The sequence below is a fragment of the Anas acuta genome, chromosome 6, assembly GCF_963932015.1.
Source record: "Anas acuta chromosome 6, bAnaAcu1.1, whole genome shotgun sequence".
NCBI classification, from domain to species: domain Eukaryota; kingdom Metazoa; phylum Chordata; class Aves; order Anseriformes; family Anatidae; genus Anas; species Anas acuta.
In genome coordinates this window covers 32,335,461-32,358,359 of record NC_088984.1, presented here as the reverse complement: position 1 = coordinate 32,358,359, position 22,899 = coordinate 32,335,461, and the positions used below count along the sequence as shown (strand labels likewise).

The window sequence follows — 22,899 nt, the reverse complement described above, 5'->3', positions numbered from 1 at the left end:
GTACGTACATAACAGCTTTCTCCCCATTTTTTTCTTTCAAGTGCAAGCTTAGAAAAAAAACAGCACTACCCCACAGCAGAGGAAGTGGTCATCCCTGGGCTCTAGAATGGACTTTGACTCAGTGAACATACAGAGGTGAGAAATGCAAACCAGTTACCTGCAGAACTTTTCACACCATCTGAATTTCATTGATTCAGGTAGAGAACAACTTGCTTTTTCATCATGCCTGTGTAAAGTTGGGACCTATGTAAAAATTCCATCCAATCCCCTTAAAAAGCGCAGCAGAAGGTAGAACACAGAAGCTCTTCTGCCCAACAGTTTGCAAAACCTGGCTCTGCTATCTTGATTGCTCTCTAATGAGGCTAGTTAATAATGCAACGTCCATAATACTTCACAGTCCACATAATCATCATCAGGGTAAACAGGCAATAGGGAGGATTTACTGTGCTTAATTTCTAACTTGTAATATTCATTAGGAACTTAGCCTTCCCAATTGTCTGTATCATTACTGCAGTGAGAACTGTTGCTCTAGAAAACAAGTCAGAAGTCCCAAGATAGCCTCTGGCTGTGAATCATCACTGGGGGGAGCTTATCTCTTTCCTGATAGGAAAGGGTGTGTAGGCAAATGCAAATCCCGGTTTGGAATTAGGGTTCTCCCTCTGGAGTTTGTGTTAAAATGAAATTCCTGGTGTTTTCTATTTCTGACCTGGGCCTTTGAGGCTCAGTCTTGAAGTCCAGTAATAGACGGACACTTAAGTGAATCTTACCTGGCATGGACCTGTACAGGTCCCCTCTGATTTAGAGCTATGCAACATGTAGTGGAATAAATTGAAGAGAGATGTAACTGCATGCGAAATCTGAACAGATGGTGGGTGTAAAAGCAGAGGATGTGTCTTCGTTCAAACCCTTATGAAAACACCTTCCATGAAGTTGACTAATGAACATAACCTATACAGTTATGGCAAAAATAGCGTGCTATTAAATGGTGGCTCAGCACTTGTAAAGACAGTTCATCCTCCTCCACCAAGTTCCACAGAAGCGTACTGCTTTCATTCCCATTAAACATGGTTGGGTTGTTTTAAACTGGAGCAAATGTTAGAAAAAGCAAAGCTGCATTGTTCATCACGGGGTAACTTGGCCTGGAAGGGACCTCAGGAAGTCTTGAACCTCAGGCTCAGAGCAGGGTCAGCAATGAGATCAGACCAAGTTACTCAGGGCTTTAGCCAGTCTAGTTGCAAAAATCTCCAAGAATGGAAACTGAGCTGAATCTCTCTTAGTATGCTTACAATACAATGTTAAACTGCAAGTGTTTTCTGGATCTAACAGCATGTTTCTGTGGAACTGGGAAGTGAAACATCTGATGTGTAAATCCAGCTCCAGAATGCCCAGCAGCCTGACTGGTCTCACAAGTCCAGGACAGGATCTAACAGCTGTCAGGGAACAGCTGGTTTGGAAGGACCAGCTCATTTTCTGTCATTCACTGCCTGATGGAGGCAAGAGACAGAGAAGAGGCAGAAGGGTTACTGAAGAGGGGATGAGAGAACTGAAAGCATCAGGGAAGAATGCCAGAACTCCACCTTCCTTGCCAGGAGGTCTCTTTACTGGGGGAAATGGGGAAGCACTGGTGTCTCCTCTCAACCTCTCCTTGTTGACTGAAGTGCTGATGTAACCCATGCAACAGCTGCCAGGGGCAGCAGCCACACAAATAAGGCAGCAGCCCAGCCAGGAAAAAAAACATGAACTGGCAACAGCTGTTTTTCTCACACAAGGGCATAAATGAGCACAGAAGAACACAGATAGAAAGTACATAGGAAGCAAAATGAACACTGGGGAAAAGGAATGACAGGAGAGGCAGAACCCCTTGGGATTTTGTGACAGGTTGATTTGTGGAATTTCAAAATGTTGAGGGAGCAGCTGACATCAGTATGCAACTTCAGCCTTCCGAAATTTATAAGGTATTAATCTGAAAGCATTAAAGCTGAGGCAAGGCACTGTATGGTAGTTCTGCTGTATGCAGAAAAGTAATATGGGCAAATACCTGGTTTCAAAATTATCCTGAGGAAAGCTTTTTAGTAGCCTGGCATCCAGCATGGTATTGCAGACTTGAACTGGACATGAGAAATAGCATACACAGGCTCTTCCATGGTGACAGAAGGGGTGGCTCTTTGCTAAGCAGATGTAACTCTCATATGCTACAAAAACAAGCATGGGCTGTGGCCTTCCTATTTGTTTTCTGTAAAATAACCTGTCTGGGAACCTGGGACTGCAAGTTGTTGAAGTCCATACTGACCAGAGAAAGGGACTTGGTAGAAGTGCCCTAGAACATCAGTCACTCACTGAACTGACTTCAGAAGTCTTCAAGACAAGATACAAAATGGAACTTAGGAGCAAAAGCTAATTCAGGGTGTGGAAACTGTTCTGACAATTTTATTTCTGGACCTGGAGAAGCTTACTGAGGAAAAATGAGCAGATTTCACACGTACAGTTCACTGCCAGAAGACAGGGCTTTGCTAAGTCACTGTCAGACTTCCTTACAAAGATACAGTCTGCTAAAGATACACTGTCCTAACAAGTAGCTTCAGCAGATTTGTAACAGTGGCATACGTTTAATTCCAGACAAGGAAAATCCTCACCTTCCCTCCATCAGCATTATATTCCTTCTCATCCCCTTCCAGAAGTCTTGCCAGGCCAAAGTCAGTGATCTTCACGTGGTTTGGCGATTTCACCAAGACGTTACGGGCTGCCAAGTCCCGGTGCACAAGTCTCCTCTCTTCCAGGTACATCATTCCCTGAAGGACAAAGAACAGTAAAATAATCTTACTTTTTTTCCTTTTTTCTTTCTTTCTTTTTTTTTTTTTTAAATAGAATCTTTGTAGGATCTGGTTCCTTTAATATTGGTCACGGTGATTAAGTAACAAACAGAAATTCAGCATTGCCCTTGCTCTGAGCAGGAGGTGAGATCACATGACTCTAGGTTCCTTCCAATTTGAACAATTTTATGGTAATTGCCAAAAACTAACAAAACAATCAAAAAACAGCCACTGGTATCTTATTCAATCAAGTTTAGAACCTGAGAAGGTGAGACAAAGGAACTAAGTATTACAGCCCCTAGTTTTCAGACAGGTAATCTGAAGACCAGAAAGATTAAGTGACTTAGCCAAAGCCCCAGGGAAATTTGGCCAGACTGGGAGATAATCCCAGATCTTCCAAGTTCCAGGCAAGTACCCTCAATTCAAGACAAAGCTTCTTACCAAATATTTTGAGCTGGACACAAATTTTCAGTACTCAAAGTGGATTATAAGGAAAACAATTTCTTATCCAAGGGTTGCAATCCACTTGCCTTTTTTAATTCCTTTTACTTTTGCATGTAGTAGTATGGTAAATCACTAGATCAACAGATGTTTGGGTTTTCTTTTTTTTGTTTTTTTTTTTTTTTTTGAGCATATACGTTCAGGTACAAGTACTATCGTTAACAAGCCCATCCAGCTGCCTGTACGTGTAAGGAAATATGCCTGGCCTTAACCTTTTTCTTACTGTGATGAAAGACAAGCCACGTACTGTCAGTATGGCACACAGTTGAACACCACAGCTTGGTCTTAACTAATTATATGACACATAAAGGATAGTCAGGTAGGGTTACAAGCCTGTTATTTTATTAAAAGGCATTTATGACATTAACCATCATTATAAGAACCTACAGATGAAATTACACACTTGATAATTACCCTTAAGGTATCTCTTAATATATTAGCTCTGTATAATATATATGGTAATTTTAAAAAAGTCATTGTTGAATACCAGAGAGATCATATTAGCCCGTAATACAGATGATAATTCAGAAAGTCACAGGCAGTGATTAAAATAACCAGATTACTCAGTGTCATGGGCCAGATTTTATTCCCTCTAGCAACGAAAGAAGCTCACACATCCCTTTCCCTCTAGATGTTAGGAGGACAGTGCATATGAGTAAGCTGCTGTTCATGGTCACCAGGCCAGAATGCAGCCCGTTCTGACAGACCGTGGATGTCTTTATGAAAAGCATCAAGTGGAGTTCTGAACTGCTCTGGCATTTAGGTGAAATATTTCAATGCAAACACCACTGAAAGATTTGAGAATGTGTGGGAGATCATTTGGCATAAACACTATTTCACTGAAAGGGGACACAGGGGCTCTTTGGCACACAGCAAACAGAAACGTTTTTAAAAGCACTGCTTGTTGAAGCAAACGCCCTCTTGCCAACTGCAAATCAATGCTTTTTGCTAGTTCTGTTCTGAGAACATCACAACTCTACGTCTTTGAAAGCTTAATGGTTTTTGACATCAAATTAAAACCTGTTGGAAAAGGACAAATCTTAGGGGTCAAACAGTTGTGAGTTATACAAACACCACATCATGAAACCAGAGGCACCGATGGCTTAGCAGAACAATTGCCAGCTGAAGAAATACAACCAGAAAAAGACCACGCGGTCAAACAGCAATGACACAGTGTAACAGAGGAATGACAACCACAAAAGCAGTCCCATAAAATCCAGATGAGAATTCGTATGAGTCCTGGTTTCACATCTCTGATGCCATGCAGTAGCCAGAAATGCCTCAAGGCAGCATCAGCACTGCTCAGAAGTACTTTGTGAGGCAGGTGGAGGACAGTGGCCTCCCAGCCTCACGTCCCTGCCTGGCATCTTTCACTGCAACAACAGAGCTTGTCCCAGTGCAGCACGTCCAAGGTGCTGCTTACACTTCCTTTCTACTTAGTTTGGAAAATAACTGACATTGTTAGAATGAACAGAAGTATCTCTAAAGCATCAAAGGCTTGAGAGAACTTCCCAAACCCTTATTTGGTCAAAATTCTCAGAAACGCCTCAAAATGAGGGGGAAGAAAATGAAAGGCCCAAACTTGTAGAATGGTATTTGCGAGCAGAACTTGATGAGGACACAAGACCCTGGAGAATCTAATGAGAGAGTTCTGTTGATATCAGAGCACACTGGAAGCAAATAAAATTGACATTTTTAATAAATTAATTTGTACCTAGCATCATTGAAATTATATGAAGATATTGCAGATTTCTTCTGGCAGAAACAAAGAAACAGTACTTCACTGTTGTTCAAATAGATGGCTTCTGCCAAGGTTTACCCTCTTTATCTTTAGCTAATGATGACAGGAATGGATGAAAAGGAGTCTAGAAACATCCTTCACTGAAAGAGTTAAACAACCAAACCCTTAAGCATGCCTTCTTAGCCTGATTTTACCATCTTTACATACTTAATTGTTGAGCACGTCTTAAACCTGTAGAGTAACACTTTAAGATGTTTTACTGTTTATTCTACTCATTCATTTCAATCGTACACTATTATTAAGTACTTCCTTAGTAAAACTACATTTATTCAATCTAATATCATATGATGTTATGAACTAGACAGATTTCTCATCAGCAACCTGAATACTGTTCCTAACCAATACCACACCTGGTTTTCTTCTTCTGTGCAGGAGGGAAGAAATATCTGTGTATCATCTTCCTTACAGTTTACTTCACCTCTGTCAAACAAGCTTCTCGGGACTTCTTCCCACCTGTGTTATTTGCAAAGCCAAAAACAAGCTGTGTAGAGTTGACAGCTACAAAATCCTCTGCAGGTCCATGACCTGCAGAAATGTAAATGCTCTTAGGAATACCCTGTTGTGAACATGTTTGATTTTCCTGCTATCCTACCAACAAGCTCTAAAGGTGGATGATGTAGGTGGAAGAGAAGTGTAGCTATAATTGTTTTCAATAAATGAAATTATACAAGCAGAATGAAAACAATCTAAAACCAGAAAGCTTACAGTATTCACCGCAGCAATAGTGTCAAAACATATACTGTGACAAGAATCATCATTTGAAGGCATTTTCAAACCTAGCAGGAAAAATGCTCTATACGAATCTGTAATCTTTTTACATGACACACTGAAAGGGTAATGAAAAAATACCATCCGTATTACACAGTTGGTGCCACCACCACCCAGCAAGCCCATGATCAAATACCAACAGGACACTTTGTGAGAGTTACAAGTAACCTTAGACCCAGACAATGAAAAGGGATCTGTTTGTAAAAATGACACTTTACAGCCTGATCCAAAGCACACCATGCCGTGCAATTTGCAGTGTCATCTGCAAGGCTGGGGTTCTCTAGCTCCACTCACGACTTGGTACGTCCAAATTAGAGCTATGCAGATATCAGAATTATTGAAGTATAAAATGTCCAGACAGTAATAAATGTCACACCAGTAGATTAATCAGTGTTCACAGCAGAGCGGGACTTTTTTGTTGAAACCACCAAGAGGCAAAAATTGAGCATTAAGCCATTCGGGATCAATTGTCCCCTTACCTCTGAGGCCAGATTCATCTCGCACAACTGCAGCCATCAGCCATGACCCACCCATTGCCGGTACTTCCCCATCCCTGTCATGACACAAGTTTCCTTGCAGAAGATGTCACTAGAAATGTAATTACTGCTAGGACGCCTTAACATTAAATCACTCTCTGAATCAGCATCTACTGCTATTAAGAAGTCAAACAGTCACTGCAAACAGCTGAAACATAGATAAGTTGAGGAAGCCCCTTTGGAATTGCAGTACAAACAAGGAATAGCCTTTTATCTTCCTCAGCTACACCCCACTGCCAGAGTCATGTATGATAACAAACCTGTGCTATACAAATCCTTACCTGATATAAGTAGCATTAAAAACACCCAGATCCTTTCTATTCATGTGATAATGCAACTGTGAAAATGTAAATTCTCCTTTCAGGAACAGACACAGATGCTTTTGCCAAGGCTTCAATTAGTGCTAAAGGTCTTTTGTCCTTGCCTGCACAATTACTAACCTGACCTGGCTGGCCCACGTGTTATACATTTCACACTGCAGCAGGGAAACTAATAGCAATGCTGAGGGGCAGAAAAACAGGCTTCAGGTGAAGGCGGCTTTGTTCCAAGAAGGGAGGTGGACAGGAAAGATGTAAATGGGCACTGGGAGCTTAACTCCACTAAGAGTTTCCTTCCTATCACTCTGCAGCCTTGATAATTTTCTATATAATAGCCAGGGGAAAAAATCAGCAGTAAAACTAGCTGAGGTGAATCCTGCTCTCTTCCCACTGGCTTACTCTCAGAGCTGGCTAGGAATAATACAGAACAGAAATTGCCTTGTTGAACAGACAATGAGTTACTAACTGAGAGCTATAGGAGAAGAAAGACTTTCTGATTTTGTTATGGCTGTTTGTGAAGTCTCCAGGACTGTGGACAAACAGATCACGTATGGTCATTTCAGGACAGTCAGGCACGGCCATGCTCTTTCCACAAGAAAAATGACAGCCTGGAAAATGAGGTAATATGTAAATGGCAAAAAACTGAGGTGGGACAGTGGAAAGGAGACTGTGTGTCAAAAAATCCAAGGGAAGAGAGAAAAAACCATGATGGGACAGCTCTGTGACCTACCAAGTGCTGCGCTGAAGCAAGAAGTATCAAGTCGGTTCATAAAATACGAGGCCTTCTAGTGCTGCGGGCACCTATAGAAGACTATCACCAACATGGAGTTAGTGGTGGAAATAAAAGAATGAAAGGACTTTTTAAAAAAGCACAATGAAGCTTTTCTGGGAAGTTATGGCTCTGTTCCCTAGGATCTCTTGCCTTTAAGATGTGGTCACAATTTGCTGTTTTCTTACTTTACCACCAACATTATTTTCTGCAGCTGTCATTTGTCTCCCAGTTCCTGAGGGCAGTTTTTGAGTGCAGCCTCCATTTGTACAGCTCGCAGTGCTAAGAGCTGCAAGTACAGACTGTTTCAGATGCTGGTTTTTGATTTCTTTCACATTCCTGGACTTTTCAGAGTCCCACGCTCCAGCCGAGGATGCTTCTGGATTCCTCACAAAGGTTGCGGCTGTAGTTCAGGGGATGTCCAACTCTCTGAATTGACAGCCTCGCCTGAGAGCTCTTTCCATGAGGCTCATTTCAGGAAAAAAGGTATTCATTCAACAGATTTCAAGCAGGTATGTACTTTCATTAAATGCAAAGTCCCTTTGGGATAATTACCAGAGAAGAACTGAAGTGTGTTGAATCACTAACTAAAGTTTAAGCATATACATATGGCTTTGCACGATGCAAGATTTAATTTTGCAAGACAGTTCCACTGAACAAAATAAGTATAAAGAGATTCACCTACCCCAAGAACTGTAGCAATCAATACTACCAGTCAGGTATACTGTAAACACTTCCTTTGTGTGGCTTTTCGCTGATTTCAACAATAAACATTATTTTCTCTCTACACAGAGAGAATGTTGATCTTAACCCATCTTCAGCAAGCATAAAGAAATTAAGAACAGACTTTCTTCAATAATAACTTCCACCCACCAAAGCCAGCACACATGGCAGATCCATCAAACAGGTAATGCGAAGAAGAAAATTTCAAGCCCAACTCAAATCTCACGGACATTAATCTCCAGCCTTGGAGACTGCCCTCTTTTCATCCTAATAACTTGAGGCTAGCTTAATAACAGGAATCACTACAGAAAGCTTGAAATGATCATCTTTCCCCCTGCTCACCCCATGGAAGAAGTATAATTTTACCCGGGGCTAAATATGCTTTCAAGGAAAACGCGGTGCCCTTTGTTGTCATGAGCAACCAGAATCATCTAAGTAGCTGTTACTCCAGAGATAGCTGTGGGAGGGAAAAACTGACACTGCTCTGAAATACACTGACTCAGCTGCAGAGGTGTGATTTGTTATGTAGGTCTGCTTGTGAAGCTGGGTCTGAAGGCCGTCCTCACAGCCAAGGGGAAGCGAGGGATGCTAACAACTTTAGTCCAAAGCTGGCAGACTGAGCTGGGGACTCGCACCTTCTGCTATGTGCTCTTCCACTGGATTAGGTGCCAAGGTTTTCTGAAAATTTCCAGAGTTCAGCCAACTCAGGTAAATTGGCGAGGGAGATCCACTGCTGTATCCTGGCCTGGATTGTTGGCCTTTTTGGTAAATGGTAGACAAAGAAAACTTCTGTCTAGCATGTGACATAGCGCTGGCCAGGAGCAGGCAGTGAAACTTTGCAAGACTTGCATGCCAAGCTGTGTGACAAAAACAGTGTAAAAGCTGTGTATTCATAGTCACTGATAATCCCTTTTCTCAGAGTCCTGCAGTGGCTTTGCTAAATGGCTTCTGGACTACATAGTTCAGAGAACAGAAAAGCTATCTCAAACCTATCTGTATTTGACTTAGGAGACAGGATGCCAGCACAGCTGGATTATTACCCCTATGGAAAGATAACTAGTATGAATACGACTCCTGGGCATCTAACTCAAGCTGGTTCTGCCATGAGAAATTAGCGGTGATGTTCTGCACACAGGTTAATCCTGTATCTCTCTTCTGTCTGCTCACACACAGGAGTATGACTGCACATCACCCAACTCAGCCGAAGCACAAAATCAACATGAGCTGGCTTCTTACCAACCACAGAAGGTCACATGCTACCTGTGGCAGTATAAACACGCTGGCAGTATAAACACGCATCAAAAGAACAAACTTTTTGGGGGAAGAAAAGTCTATACCAGGTCTATGCTCTGCATCATGCACCTGCTGCGGCATATCTGATCCAGAAATAGGATTCCTAAAGCATGATTTACTGCTTTGCTGAGCTATGGCCCAACGCACAAAATAAAAAAGATACTAAGGCATAACGCATCAAAACAAAGTCAAGAAGCAAAAAGGAAAGGAAAGAGGCGATGAGGCTAAAATTTAGATGAGAATTACAGGACAAATGCAGGCTACTCCACAGTGACGTTTGATTCATAAAGGGGGGTGAGGAGGTAGAAAAAAGAGAAGCAAGTTCATAAGCTTATGGCATTTCCAAGCATAACTGACTGGGCTGAGAAGCCATTCTGATGGGCCCAGACCCCCTTCAACCCTAAATTAAAATCTCAGGAGTGTCTTCTCAGCCCCTTCAAAGCACAGATAAATGGGTTACCACTGAACTGAGGTTGTAGTGTCCTTAAAACTAAGCTATCTGTCCCGGGTGGGTGTTGAGTTCCTAAGGTGTCACCAGAAGGAGAGATTGTTCCACTGTCATCATCAAACATCTCCCCTGCCTGACCTGCTGCAAGAAGTATGAGTTGTCTCCCTGCCTCCCTCAAATTATGCAGATATCTAGATGAGCTGGTGCTGAACATAAGAAGTCTGCAAAGCACTTCATGTTCCTCCCATGAAAGATGTTACATAAATATATAAAGCAGCATAAGTAATGAGAGACAAGGCAAGCATTTCAATACTGCCCGCATTGTGTCTCCGAGTTCTGGTCCCATGTACAGGCACAGCTGCACAGCTGCTACACGGGCTTTTAGGAGAAAATTCACTCTTACACGTGGAGTTCCTCAGGGAGGCAGCTGTGGGGTTGTATCCAATCTCTGTTTTGTAGTTGACCCAGACACTCACCACAGTAGTTCCTTCAGACAACTGAGCCCAAGGTGCTCTCCTACAGCAGTTTTAGAGCCTCCACCCTGAGCAAGCTGTGTATGTGACATGTCCCAGCCTCCTGGGCTGAGTGGACGCAGGCTACAGCAGTCTCCTATTCCCAACGTGCTCAAGAGGACAGGGATGTTCTCCTTTAACCTCTGAAGAAAATGACCAGGGCTCAGCTTACTGCACTGCAGCCCCAAGAGGTGAGAGAAACTGCAGGTTGTGGCTCTGCTTATAATAAGGGTATCACCAGTAAGGACGCAGTAATGTGGATACAGCTCTGCAGCTCCTCCACACCCTCGCTAGGCCAACAAAGATGAGATGCACAAATGTGCTGTGCAGCGGAGACACGCCAAGAGGGTTTCTGACCCTCCAATTACTGCCCAGGACCAACAGCTGTAATAGCAAAAACTTAATAAAGTCAAGAACTCGTGAGTAAAGGGTCACCCCGGCACTTTGATAAAGTACTTAGCATCTGATGCCTCCCTGCTAGCTCTGCAGTATCTGCTTCTCACAAGGGCCTATGAAGGTGACCACACAAACCAGTCAGGTGTTTTCAAGAGACTGTCCTTTGGGTGCACTGCCCATGCAAGAGGCGAAAAAAAGCAAGACAAAGGTACCAAGGGTCCCTGTGTAAGCAGAGGACCAACTGCTCAGACACAGATTTCTGTTCTACCATGGGGATGCCCTTCCCTAGATGTACCGAAGGACCTGGGCTCTGCGAGTCAGAATTTAATGCCTGCTGTGTCTGGTAACACTGACACAACTCACCTTCATCCAGCAAGCCAAGAAGTACTTAGCACTGCTTCAGCTGTTATGTATTGCCAACATCCTTCACTGTAAAAAAAGCCTTTAAGTAAGAACTGCCTAAAAACAAACTTACCACTGCAAAACTCCCCTTGCTGGGTAATAAACACTCACTGCCAAGTAACTCCAGCTAAGAGGCTGGCGGGAACACAGACCCTATGACAAAGATTGGGAATTACTGTTTCCAAAGTGAATCCTGGTAACCTGGGCTACACATGCCAGGAGCAGAATGTACCTGTCCTCTGATCTGGGGAGTGCTCGGAGACTTCAGGTGTCAGCTCACAGTGGGTCACCAACTCCTGACAAGTGTCTGATGTTTTTCAAAGGGGCAGCCAAAGGGAGAGGTATCAGTGCATTAATGGTTTCAAAGAGTTTCCGACTGCCGTTCTCTCTCGGCCCCAATGCTAGAGCTAGCTGAGCTCCAGCTTCTTGCTCTGAAGCAGCAGACAGACTGAGCTTGGAGAGTTGGCAGCATCCGGAACAACGCCTTTCCCACCCCTACACTGCCCTCCTGCCAATACAATTACAGTCGGGAGAGTATATTGTGTAGTGCGTTCACTCTCTCCAAGAAAGTGTATTTAAAATGGATTACTTCTGCTCCTTAGGCAGGCGATCAATAGAGATGTGTAGTGCAATAAGTACAGAGATGTCTGTGGGCTGCAGCACTTATCCTTTGTGTCTCTTCAGAAATTAATTAAAAATCAATGAAGTGTGCAGCCTATTAATAAGGAGCCTCCACATTAACCAGTACAAGCCCAGCCTTCTCTCAGTTTCAGAAAGAACGCAGCCACCACGCAAACACATCAGAAACTCGGCAGTGCTTCAGACAGCACGGTGAGGACTGTGACCTTGCACTGCTGTGCCCTGCGTCTGGCTGCACTGCGATATTCTCAGCTTTATGCACCCCTAATAAACTATTGGTGATGTGTTTCAAGCTGGTTAAACAGGCAGACTTGGGGCAAGCATTTAGTCTTGAGAGATACCGTGCTGGCTTTCTAGCTAATGGTTGTCACAAAGCACAGTCAGCAGCACAGAGATCCAGCAAGCACCTAACGGAGGGCTAACTGCACCTTGTAATTCCTGGAGGTCACTCGTCGGATCCGAGAGTACCTGACACATTCAGCTCTCTCACTTCTTTTCCAGCAACCTGAGGACTACTCATTGCCACCTGCTCAGTGCTTAATTACAGCGAAGGATGGAATTTGCCTGGGCTTAAAAGCATCTGGGCAGGGGCTAGAGAAAGGCATTCCTGTCACTGGTTTCCAACAGTCAGGCGCCTACCTCTGCTACTCCTTCACAGACCAGTGTGTGCAGCGGTAGCACACAGTGCACAAAATACAGAGCAACTTGTCATGAAACCAGCAGTGCCAGCCCAGCCCAGGGGCCCTGTACAGCAAAGAGCAACACATAAGCAGAGCACGAGCTTTTCCCTGCTTCCTTGAGTTGAGCTTCTAATTATAAACTGTGTTCATAAACACAGTAGTATAATAAATAAACACAACCTTTAATAAACAAGGTTTTAGAAGGTGAAAGACCGAACAGCTTAATGAGACACAGCCTGGGACTGCTCCTAGGTCTTGGGAACCCCTAGTCCAACACCTACCTTCCCTTATTTACGAGCCCACCTTTTGCAGACTTTTTGGGAAACAAGCACTAACCCAGCATCAGGTAATCATTTCGCACTGGAAGTGCACTGATGGAATGACAGTATCATTTGGATGCAAGGTCTTCCAGCACTCACCTTAAGCTGCATGTTATGGTAATAAATATGTGACAGAACAGGTCTTTCCTACACTCCATGTACTCTGCCCATTCAGTTGAGACATTTTTGGACAGCTGAACTACTTATTTTCCCCATCTCTTGGGCAGTGCCCACTGAGCATACAGGGAATGCTGCTACCTTGTGTGTTCAGATGAAAATCCTGCAACAGGAGCACACAGCAGCTCCCAGCTTTGCACAAAGCAAATATGCACGTAACTCCACCAATGCCGCTGGAATACCCGAGAGGGGAATTTTTTAACCTTTTTTTTTCTCATTAAGCCCTACTGATTTTTTTTTCCCCTTAGCAGACACAGCATAGTTGGGGCTGAATTTCTGAGGCTGGCTCCTTTACTTGAGAGATGCCCCTGAAGCACAGCCTGCTGCAAGGGCTTTGTAGGACCACCTCTGAAGGCATCATTTCTGCATAAGCAGGCACCCAAATAGAAGGGACGGGCTGCTTCTAGAGGAAACCACCGTCTTCACAAGCTACTCCCCTTCAAGGGCTGCCGGGCTCTTCAGGAAGAAAACTGGTCTGGGGCATATTTACCCTCTGCTGATACCATTTTCTTCTCACGTGAGCACAGCCAACAGTCAGACTACTCTATATGATGGCTTCTGCTTAGGATCCCAATATTGTTTTACAAAAGAAAATGGTCTGAATTTATTGCAGATGCTTTTGATACTCTGATTCAAGTGAGTTCTTGAATAAATTAAAGCTTTGAACTTCCAAACTCTGTTGCCACTGGGTTTCTGAGCACTTCTTAAAAACCCACATCACAGGTAACCATAGTTACCTATTTCATACTTTTTTTTTTCCTTTTCTAATTGAGAAGCTTATGACAGCTGACAGAACTGGAGAGGCCAGCTACATAAACAGAGTGTGCTAGCTGATAATGGCTGGAGAAAACTGCTAAATAATCCATTAATATTATTCAATAAATCCAGATGAATGCTAGAGCGGGGTGGGTGGAAGACAGAAATTTGGTTTTGAGAGACAGGTATTTGCCCCCAGCTAAAACGTCACATTATTATTAATGCTTCGCAGCATCACTGTGTTGACAATGAGAGCCCACAGAGCGTGAGTCAAACTGCCACTGTGCCCCGTGAGCTACGTGCGCTCAGCCTGAGCATCCTTTACAGTGCGGGGGGGTTAATCATTAAATACGGCTTGTCACTTTTCACTTCAGGATGCTGGGGAAGATGTTTGTAACAGATAATTTATCAAGAGCTATATGAAATGGCCATATCCTCCTTGTGCTTACCAAAGCAAGGCACAGTGACTTTGCACTTGGGAAGGAAGCTAGAGCCGAGCACTGCCCCTTCCCTGCTTACCTGCACCATGGCAGCTCAGCCCTCCCTACGCGGTAACACCCCCTCCATGAATGCGTTGGGATAAAGCATCCAAAGCAAGGTTAGAGAAGCCCTTACAGTACAGCAGGCATACCTCACTCACACTAAGTCAAACCTACTTGTATGTTTTAGAAATACGGAGTGACACAGGGAAGCACAGAGCACGGACTGCAGCAATGTTCTGTGCTGTACAGTTGCTTCTGTAAAGTGGGTCTGGTCTACAGCTTTACCAGGAGACCATGATCCTACACAGGTGAGAAAATACTTCTTAACTTGTAAAAGCCTAAAAAGAAGCCTTCATAAAGTCTTCAAAACAAAACTGGTTATCCTTTTTGCCTACAACCCAGAAATACCTAAATGCGGTTTGACTCAGGCTTTCAAAAGACATTCCCTTTTACGGTGAAACCCAGCACTACAGATTTCAGTTCCCAAATTTGAGAAACTTCTCAGGAGTGAGAACTGGCTCCTTCAGTTGATCTCTGTACACTTCCTGGCTACAGCAAGTACTTCAGGTAAAGCTCCATTTTTGTCAAGCTGTCTGAGAAATCATGGATGCCATGATGTATTCAGAAAGAAAGAAGACAGACTCATGGCTTTGACATCTCCAGATTTCAGCACGTGGGTGGGTGAATACATTGGAAATGTGAGAGCTGCTGAGCTGAAGCAGGTGACCTGAGTAGAACGAAGCAAAATGAGAGCAGGTGCATTTCCACTGACGCTAACGTCCCTAGTGTCTCAAGACTCAGCTCCTGGTTCACTGAACTTAAAAGGGAGCTTTGCCTTTTATTGCAACAGAGGCAGGTTCAAGCCCTGGGCCAGTGCTGTTCCCACTGTGCAGCACCAAGCTAGAACCTGCCAACTGTATCAAAGTGGTTTTTAACCACTGCCAAAGTAATTCACCAGGGAAGCAGAGGAAATCTCCCTCCCTTGGGGACCTCTGGAGTCCCAAATTCTGAGAAGACTGCAAAAACTCCTATTTGACCTTTCTCCCCAGCAGTAAATCTGTACCTTTTTGCCACTCGTTCTAAACCACAGCCAAGAATTTGTGTATGATTACGATGACAAACTGCTAGACCTGCCTGCAGAGTCTGTGTATCCTCAAGCAGTCAAAGGCCTTTTAACAGGAATCAACTTCTGTCACCAAGACCCTGTGGGACCAGCTGCTAACACCCAGCCTAACAAGCTGTCCCTGCTCCTCCTGCGGTTCTGCAGCAGCATTTCCATGCTCGGACTCCTGCACTGCCAACCTGCCATACCGCCAGGCATTTTACACGAAGATTCTTCGTTAACTATTTTCTTACTACTGAAATGAGCAGATTCATGAGAACGGGTTCACTTACAATAAAATTATTGCAGTGAGTAAAACACACTCCTGTTGATTTTGTTTCATTTGCATCAGATCCAAATACATAGGAAATCTCTGGGCAGTTTCCACATCTCTCCTGGCTCCAATTTTTCTGCCATACCTCTGCCTCCTGGCTGCTCCCCTCAGTTTCCTCCCTCTCTCTCTCTAACTGTCTGGGCGTTTTGAAGGCTTGCCTGTAGAAACTCACCATTTCCCCAAGGACCCAATCATGCTGGTTTATTTTTTCCTCTTCAATTAAAACTAACTGGCACCAGGCTTAAAATGTTTCTGTATCTTGACAGAAATACATTGATTAAAACAGAGGCAAAGGTGCAACATGACTCTTGAACAGAAACACCTTAGAAAAGCTCTTTATGCTAAGGATTCTTCAGACACATGGCAGGGAAAATTCATCTATCACTGAGGAAAGCATTAAAAAATCACATCAATAAATGCTGCACAGTCACCAGGTGCCACGGATTGTAATTGTGAGAACTTCTTTTCTAGAGGCACTGAGAACGCCTGGAATCACATATGCACACCTATCATCTGCCTCCTTGCACGTAAGATTATTATTAAAACTCATCTACATATGATTCAGGCTCTGCCTCTCTAGAAAACTCATACGAGCCCTCCAAATTGCACCACTAAGAAAAATCACTTTCAACACATCAGTGCGCATAGCACAGGACATACATGCACCTCCAGTCCCAGACCCTAGTAATAATTATGACTCATTTAATATTTTCTAGCCAAACACATAGAATGAATGGTACCAACAACTTCCCCAAACCCCCGCTACATCTGCTGAGAGTCACAGCAATGGGTTGGGATGGAATGCAGCGGCTGGATTTCTCTCAGAGCTCAGAAATGACCACTATCCATTATCACATGAATTGATATTTACAATTTTTTCCCCATTCGATCTACTTTTAGCTTGATTCTCTGAGGAATCAGGCTGGTGCCATCACGATGTGTGTGCCTCTCTCTGCCCCTCTGCAGGAATTTTTGATGCTTTCGATGTTTTTCAGCCTGATTTGGCATGACACTTGTCTCAAAAGTTTTGCATTCTTATGAGTTTCCTGAAAGCAGATAAGCAAGGAGAGAAGAAAGACTGCAACAGTTTTCCTGCTATTGCAGTTGCAGTCTTTCTCAGGCACTTGAGACTCCATGTAAGAGAGAGACATTATTGGGGATACTTTAACTAGCACTAGGAACATATTAAATTCCAGATAACCTAATCATGAGACATAAATCATAAGCAACCAGCTCTCAGCAGCTCTACTGCTCATAAAACTGCTTTTCTTAAGAGCTCCAGGGGGCCTCGTTGATCACAAATTCCATGAAGTTCTACTGGAAGAAAAAAATACAACCCTATTTACATACACTTACCTAGACTAAAGCTAGGGCTCGGTGTACCTACTCTGGGGAGCTGCAGGCCAGCACCCAACTCTCCACAGGACACTGACCCCTCTTTCCTTTCGGTTGTTAATGACATCAAAGGACAGCTACAGAGATGCTAGCAATGGGGTCAGGGAGTGCTTTTTTTCAGGGTAGTTTTCCTGAAAAATTTTGCCCTTTATGAGGCAATTTGTCATCCTCACCCACGTTTTCCGAGCTGTTGCTGTACGATAACAAGGTATAGTCCCTTATGTGGACTTGTGCCTTTCTACACTGTCTGCCACATTGCAGAGGGGATACGAGCTGCAGACCTTATGACCTGCAGCATGGTAACATCCCCAGACCACAGAAAGGCTTCATGAAGCTTGTCACATATTTAGTCCTCCTTAAAAGCCTCAAAGCCTATTCCAAAGCCAGCTCAAAGCCCCTTCTGAATGTTAGTAGGGTTGGGATCAGTCAGTTTTGGGAGAATTAGATAGACTTCTTAAAGTGAGGCCTGTCTAAAGGTCCTGATATGTCACATTGATGCTGCAGGTGCTCTGGTATCCTCCTCTAACAGAGAGGCAAAAGTTCATTCAACTCTGCTGCTCTTACCACTGGGCAACCTGGATAGGAAAAGAAGTGGAAGAAGGAGCAGGTGGGACTCTGAGACCACCTGGAGGCAGGTTTTCCATGGCAGTCCCCCACGTGGACTCTCAGCTGTTTAATAATGTGGTTGAGCCTACAGTGTCTGTCTTTCTTTTAGCGGGAGTACTAATCACAGTCTCATCTATCTAGATACCTATTTTTATGAAACTCATACAAAGATAATATCTTTGAGACCTTTTCTCCCTTGTCAAATCTGAATAAATTCAACCAACATTTCAAAAAGTTATTGCAAGGGAAACTGAAGACAGATATTGAGATTGCAATGAGGCTAATTTCCATAGAAAACCATGCTAAGCCCACAAAGTTTTAAGAAAACTCAAGCCCTCAGACCTTCCTTTCTTTTAATGGAAAACATTTTCCCTTCAGTCCTTTTAAAAGAGATTTACAATAACCATCAAGTCCTGTCCCAAGAGGGAAAAAGTCTGAGCTATATACATACACTTGGGGTCTTATTTTATGGCTGGCATATATCACATAGCTCTGGTAACTTCCATTGCTTCATCTCAACTGTGAACTGCTGTTCAGGAGAGACCATGCTGGAGCATCTGTGTCACAGACTGGACCAGAAAATCTCTGGCAGGTCCAGGCCTGTGAACTTGGGCAGCATCCACTGTTTTTCTGTTGTCTTGTTTTGTTCTGCCAGGAACAGCTCCCCGATCCTTTCACTAAGTGCAGCAGTGCTGTAAATCCCCAGCAGTGAGGCCTTCAAAGAATGAAGTCCCTCAGTACTCCAGGAGGTTGAGCAACACACTTATTTAGGAAAGTTTCACATCTCACTGTGCTGGGTAATTACAGCCAACGTAACAGACACAACACTGCCGACCTTAAAAACCAAGGGTCAGAGCCTCTAAAAAAAAATCAATGTTTACATTTCCAAAATCCTGGTATTGGAAGTACTTTGGGGGTTCTGTTCTTATTTGCCCTTTGGCCTACAAGACTTCAGGGCATACTTTCACCCTGTTTGCAGGCTCATCCGATGATTGATTTTACTTTAAAAGAAAGCAGAAAATCTCAGCATGACTGGCTAGAGGTCTCAGAATATCTTGACGAACGGTGGTGTATGACACAACCATTGGCAAGAGGGTGGATGAGCAAGCAGACATACACAGATAAAGACACTCCCCAAATGACTGACTCTCAAACTTCTTGAAAGATCCAGAAGTTTAGTCCATCTTTTAAACCTGTTATAATTCATACTGCAGTATTCATGCTATCCATTTCCAGTTTCTATTTCCTAGCCTAGCAGCCTTTTTCCGACAATGAGAATATAATCCCAGGCCAATACTAACGCATTTGTTTACATTTCAACATGCAAATAGCTGAGACTTGGTATGTGTTGGACAAACAACAGGTAAATCACAATGAGCAGCAGACCCAGCAAACGCTAAATGTTTTGGAAGCATCACGTTGTGTGCATTTTGAGAAAGAAGTTGGTTTTGCACAGTTCTTAGGAGTGTATTAAGTGAGGAAAGGAGAATGGTAATACTATCCCAGGAGCTGCGTGAAGCAGCACAGAAAATAGCTTTCGTTCAGTATGAGAGTGAGAAGGGGTTCAGTCCGCTGAATGGATCAGACGGCTGAAACAACAGAGGCCACCATGAGGAGCAGAGCCAGGATGCTCAAATGTTTCCTGCAGGGTCAAAAATAGCCGCGGAGTCATGGAACTGCCTGAACTCCAGCTGGCTTTCCATATGACAGGAGGGATGCTACAGGATGACACTCAGAAGGACAAAGAAAGTTAGAACAAGACTTCTAGCATGACTGAAAAGGAAAACCTGAGGATGACTGCTTCTGCACTGAATTCAAGACTGGAAGAAGCCAGGGCAGGAGGGCCTTTCCATATATTCCCAAAACCAAGTAAAACTCATTAGGAAAAACTTGAACATCTCTCTCCACTACACTCATGGAGAAAACACAAGAGATCTCGATTGGTGTACGTCACTAATTACTAGTGTTCAGTCTTTGCATGTCCCCGAGGTTATGAGGCACCATGACACAATGAGAAACACCGTTCTTGGCAGAGGGGTCACAAATGTTTCGCAGAGACAAATAGGAGAAACACTTGCATACAAACTGCCCGAGCTGCCAAAGGGTGTGGGATTTCTCAAACGCAAACCCAAACTTCACAGTCAACTGCTATTTCCAGTTCTGACGACACAAGTGGGGTAATCATGGTTCTTTTCTGCCAGCTTCATTTATTCTCCTACCTTGAGTGCCTAGCCTCCTGCGGGTCCTGCCATACGGCTGTATTTTCTACTGTGGGCAGCCCTGCACCTGCTTATCCTGCAAGGTGCATCAGTCCCTTCGGAGACAGGGAAAGCTAAACAACAAACGGCAAATGAAGGGCTGGGGTGGGGAAAAGTTCAGTGTTTTTGGCAGAACTCATTTGGCTACAGGAATGTTTTTCAGTAACAGCCAGCAGGATAGTCTGTAACATCTGGTTACAAGTTCCTAGGTGAAAAGAAAAAAGGCAGAAGATGGGAAGGGAGGCAGAAGGAGGTGAATTTACAAGGGCAGCACCTTCGGTTTTCGAAGGATGTCAGGTAAGGTCATTTTAAATGATTGCCATTGTAAAACTAATCGTTGTATTTTCTGCTGTAATTAGCTGAGTGTTGGAATCAAAGCCACACAACTTCCACAGTTGCAATGTGTTTGCTGTTCTGTTTGTTTATTTGTTTTAAATATGTCTAATGCAGTTGTAATACTTTTATCTTTTTTGACATGACTTGTTTCAGACCAAAATAATCACTGTATTAGCATTTTTTTCTTACCCATTCAAAGTAGTTCATTACTGCAGAAACAGCAAGCTTCCCCAGTTCGTCATTAATTTCTACTGTTTTAATTATGAGAAAGAAAAGAAATTCTCTATGGAAGACTTTATGCATAATGACACTGTAAATACAAATCTTAACGCAAAGCTACAAAATACAAACCGGACAAGTCAGCTGCTAAAGTAAGATTCTGGTAAAGATCCACACATTTTATTTAGTAGGAACTTCATTTTTCACTCTGCCAAACCATTCTTATGTTGCTCTAAACCCTCTCAAATTAAGTGCATCACATCTGCCTGGAGAAGAACGAAGCCCTTAAAGCTGTCCTAACAATGAGTTCAAACTACATCCCCATACCTTAATTTGACAAAGTTCAGGGAAATGTCAGCTCCGAATGGTGTGGAAAAGACCTATTTCTATAATGAGCATGAATCAGGATTCTAATTCCAAACAACTCTTCAACGTGGGGAAAGTTTTGATGAAGATCTGAACCTGGACTCATTTCTAGTTTGGGCTAGTTTCTTTGGGTACTTCCACAAGAGGAGACGAACCAATAAACCCACCACTCGCAGACCACATCTATAATAATACAGATAAGCTGCACATCTCAGGTGGATGGGATTGTCATAGGTATGAACAGACTTAATTATGAGTATTTTAACCTAAATGCTTTTGGATCCAAAAACAAAGCATAAGACAAGCGCCATAACATAGAAACCGCAGGTCCAGATTTTCAAAATGGAATATTTAAAGTAAAGCACATACATAATTGGTAGCTCAGAGAAAACAAGTTTGCTTGCAAACTAGGAAATTCAGGAAGCTTAAGTTGATGTGGATGGATGCACTACACAAATCTAAAAACGTGAAAAGCTGGACTTTTTTTTTTTAATTTAGTTTTGGTAGTAAGTGGCATAAACACCATGATATTTCACATTTCAAAGTGGTGAAAATTAGCTAAAAGAAGATGTGGGGAAAAAAATAAGAAAAAAAAACAAAAAACAAAAACACAACACAAACAAACACAATGTTACACTGAAGTTCAACAATTCCTCTATGTCTAGATTTCCGTTAACACTGGCCTCTGAATCTTCCAAAAAGAAACACAAATGACCACAGATAACTAACATGCAACCCCACAAGACAAAGATACAAACTGAAATGCTTTGTGTGTCCATTCCTAATCCAGCCCTGAAACCTTCTCTCTGAGAGTTACACCTGACTCAAATTTATTTGCTTCCAGCCACCATCAAAAGTCCTCCAATATTGGGAAATGGATGTGATTAGACAAATACATAAGATCCTCAAGGGATCTTGTGAATGGCTGTTTTTTTCTGCTTACTCTTGACTGTTTTAAAAGCATACCAAGAGAAGCAAAGAGAACAGCAAGAACACCCGACATGCACATTAATAATAATAAAAAATTAAGCAAAATCAAATAATAAATTAAAGCAAAACCAGTGTCAGAGAGAAACTCTGATCTTAAAAGATATGAAATTTTGTTCTACTATCTGAAGTTCATTACTTTTTATAACTAACAACTGCTTGCACCAGGACGTTTTCTTTGCTTATACCCTCATTACACCATGTTCAGCTGACGTGCCGAATGAGCTAGCAAGCTTGCTGTTACTGGAAGTATTACAGTTTTCTTCAGGTGACAGAAGGGAAAAAGCTTCTTACATACATTCATCTTTCCTGATCAACTGGTCCTAGCAGCAGCATCTGGAGCAACAGTGACCATTCCAAATAACTCCCTGAATAATTATTTTCTCATATATATGCGCTAAAACATCCCCAAACAACTATGAAATGTTTACTGTGACACAGAAAAGCTCTTGAGAACCTGATCTGACATCAGTGAAAAGACTTTTTAACTCCTGTGGCCTTTGGATTAAAGTGAGTAAAGTGAAAAAGCTAGAGAGCAGCTGAGAAAACGCATAATGCGCTGTCACAATGACCTTCAAATGCTGCATAATTATCAGGTTCAGCTTTGACAGATCAATACTTGAAAATAAAAAATCTCAAATTCTGCATTGCTACTGGATACTTGCTGACAAGTCCACAGCAGATTTTGCCACAGGGCTTTACCACTTATATGAAAATCATCATTCAAGCTTGACTGTATCACCAGTGACCAAAACCATTAATGGAAATTGCTGCATGAGGAATGAGCATCTTCATGGCTTTTGGCATCTTTGCTGGTGATGTGAATTGAATTTGGCCTCTGTACTCAGCCCCTACCCCTTTGGCAAACACCTGGGGAACGTGGGCATAATGAAACTTGAATCTCTACTGGGCATGAGGACAACAGCCCCCAAATCCTACATTCTTCTAACAGTTACCATAGGTCCT

General features: G+C 42.9%; 1 protein-coding gene across 8 annotated transcripts in view; it reads right to left on the bottom strand.

Moving 5' to 3' along the window:
• ERBB4 (erb-b2 receptor tyrosine kinase 4) overlaps positions 1–22,899 on the bottom strand; it is a 576,064-nt gene that overhangs the window by 35,766 nt on the left and 517,399 nt on the right. For all 8 annotated transcript variants that reach the window (XM_068686347.1, XM_068686350.1, XM_068686352.1 and 5 more), the window contains one exon: positions 2,634–2,789. In XM_068686347.1, coding sequence (XP_068542448.1) covers positions 2,634–2,789 — 156 coding nt within the window. The remainder of the gene's footprint in view (positions 1–2,633; positions 2,790–22,899) is intronic.